The 1770-nt window shown below is 37.2% G+C and overlaps 1 protein-coding gene and 1 long non-coding RNA gene across 2 annotated transcripts in view; one reads left to right on the top strand and one right to left on the bottom strand.

Moving 5' to 3' along the window:
• LOC106881176 (tetratricopeptide repeat protein 7B) overlaps positions 1-1770 on the bottom strand; it is a 75850-nt gene that overhangs the window by 11989 nt on the left and 62091 nt on the right. The window contains exon 10 of the mRNA XM_014931469.2: positions 964-1055. Coding sequence (XP_014786955.2) covers positions 964-1055 — 92 coding nt within the window. The remainder of the gene's footprint in view (positions 1-963; positions 1056-1770) is intronic.
• The window catches only part of LOC128247628 (uncharacterized), a 21634-nt gene that overhangs the window by 17486 nt on the left and 2378 nt on the right, over positions 1-1770 (top strand). The window lies entirely within an intron of this gene.

Below are 1770 nucleotides of genomic sequence, written 5' to 3'. Positions count from 1 at the left end.
TATATATATATATATATATATATATATGACAGGCTTCTTTCAGTTTCCATCTACCAAATCCAATCACAAGGCTTTGGTCGGCCCGAGGCTATAGTAGAAGACACTTGCCCAAGGTGCCACACAGTGGGAATGAACCCGGAACCATGTGGTTGGTAAGCAAGCTACTTACCACACACCCACTCCTGCGTCATTTGGCTGTCTCTTTCCTACAAATTTGTAACTTTGTACTAATAAAATAAAATCTTTATTGTTAATTTTTTAGATTAGCGTTATGGACAAAGATATTAGCTGAACTGTTAAGGCAGTGGTATTTTAGTATGGCAATGCAAGGAGGGAGAGAATGAAGAAAGTTAGCTGTGGTTTTAAGACATTGGTAATTTAGTGGCATCATGAGCAATAAATGAAGAGAAAGATCAGCTGAAGTGTTAAGGTAATGATATTTTAGTGTAGAAATGAAGAGACAAGGAACAGAAAGCTTAGCTGGTGTGTTAATCATCATCATCATCATCATCGTTTAACGTCCGCTTTCCATGCTAGCATGACTGAGTGAAACCGGATGGCAACACCAGGCTCCAATCTAATTTGGCAGAGTTTCTACAGCTGGATGCCCTTCCTAACGCCAACCACTCAGAGAGTGTAGTGGGTGCTTTTACGTGTCACCCGCACGAAAGCCAGTCAGGCGGTACTGGCAATGGCCACGCTCGAAATGGTGTATTTTATTTGCCACCCGCACAAGAGCCAGTCCAGCGGTACTGGCAACGAACTTGCTCGAATGTCTTTTCACATGCCAGGAGGGCACAGTGTGGTAAAACAAGACTGGAATGAAGAAAAAGATCAATTGTAGTATTAAGATAATGATAGTGTAGTATGGTAGCATGAGAATGGAGTGGAGAAAAAGATTAGTTGGCTTGTTAAAACAGTGGTATTTTAGTGTGACTGAGAAAAGAACAAAGAGAAACATACCAAGATTGATGTGATTTAGTATCAGCATTTACTGCCTCACGGAGCACCTTCTCAGCCATTCGGTCATTTCCTAGGTTATGTAATACATTCCCCTGAAACAGACAATTATATTCATCATCATCATCATCATCATCATTATTATCACCACCATCCTTAAATCAGAATCATCATCTATTACTATTCAATTTATTTTCAAAAAAGGTATGGATTAGTTAAGTCTACAACAATGTTATCCTCTCAAGATGATGAAGCCCTTATAATGATTCTCAACCTGCTAGATATAGCAGTCAAATCCCTCCCCTAGAATGATATTCATTTTTGTTTAAAAAAAAAAACTGAGGGAATACACAATCAAGAAAATCAATGCAATTACTACCTATTACCTAAAAATATTCACATTTTTTAATTTTTTTATTTTGATTGACCACAAGAATGCAAAAGAAGGATAATACGATGATGAATTACAACATAAAGTGGGATTTACATCAAGTAAAAAAAAAGATGAATTAAAAAAAAAAACAATATAACAATAAAATATCAACAAGAGAAATTTTTCAATTGAGAGGAAGACCATCCGTAGTAAGTCTAAGGTATTAAAACTCTGCACAGAATCTCAGATTACACTGACACATCAAAAGCATCAAAAGAACCATTTTTTTTTTTTTCTATTTAGAAAATCATAGTCAGAGTAGGCCAAGAGAGCCTCATCAATGTTGCTGCTCTCACTCAACTCTCTCTGTCATTAAACACACTAGAAGGCCGCAGCACACACACACACACACACACACACACACACACATACACTCT

The sequence above is a fragment of the Octopus bimaculoides genome, chromosome 4 (assembly GCF_001194135.2).
Source record: "Octopus bimaculoides isolate UCB-OBI-ISO-001 chromosome 4, ASM119413v2, whole genome shotgun sequence".
NCBI classification, from domain to species: Eukaryota; Metazoa; Mollusca; class Cephalopoda; order Octopoda; family Octopodidae; genus Octopus; species Octopus bimaculoides.
The sequence above is the reverse complement of the archived record's forward strand: the minus strand, read 5'-3'. Positions and strand labels throughout refer to the sequence as shown.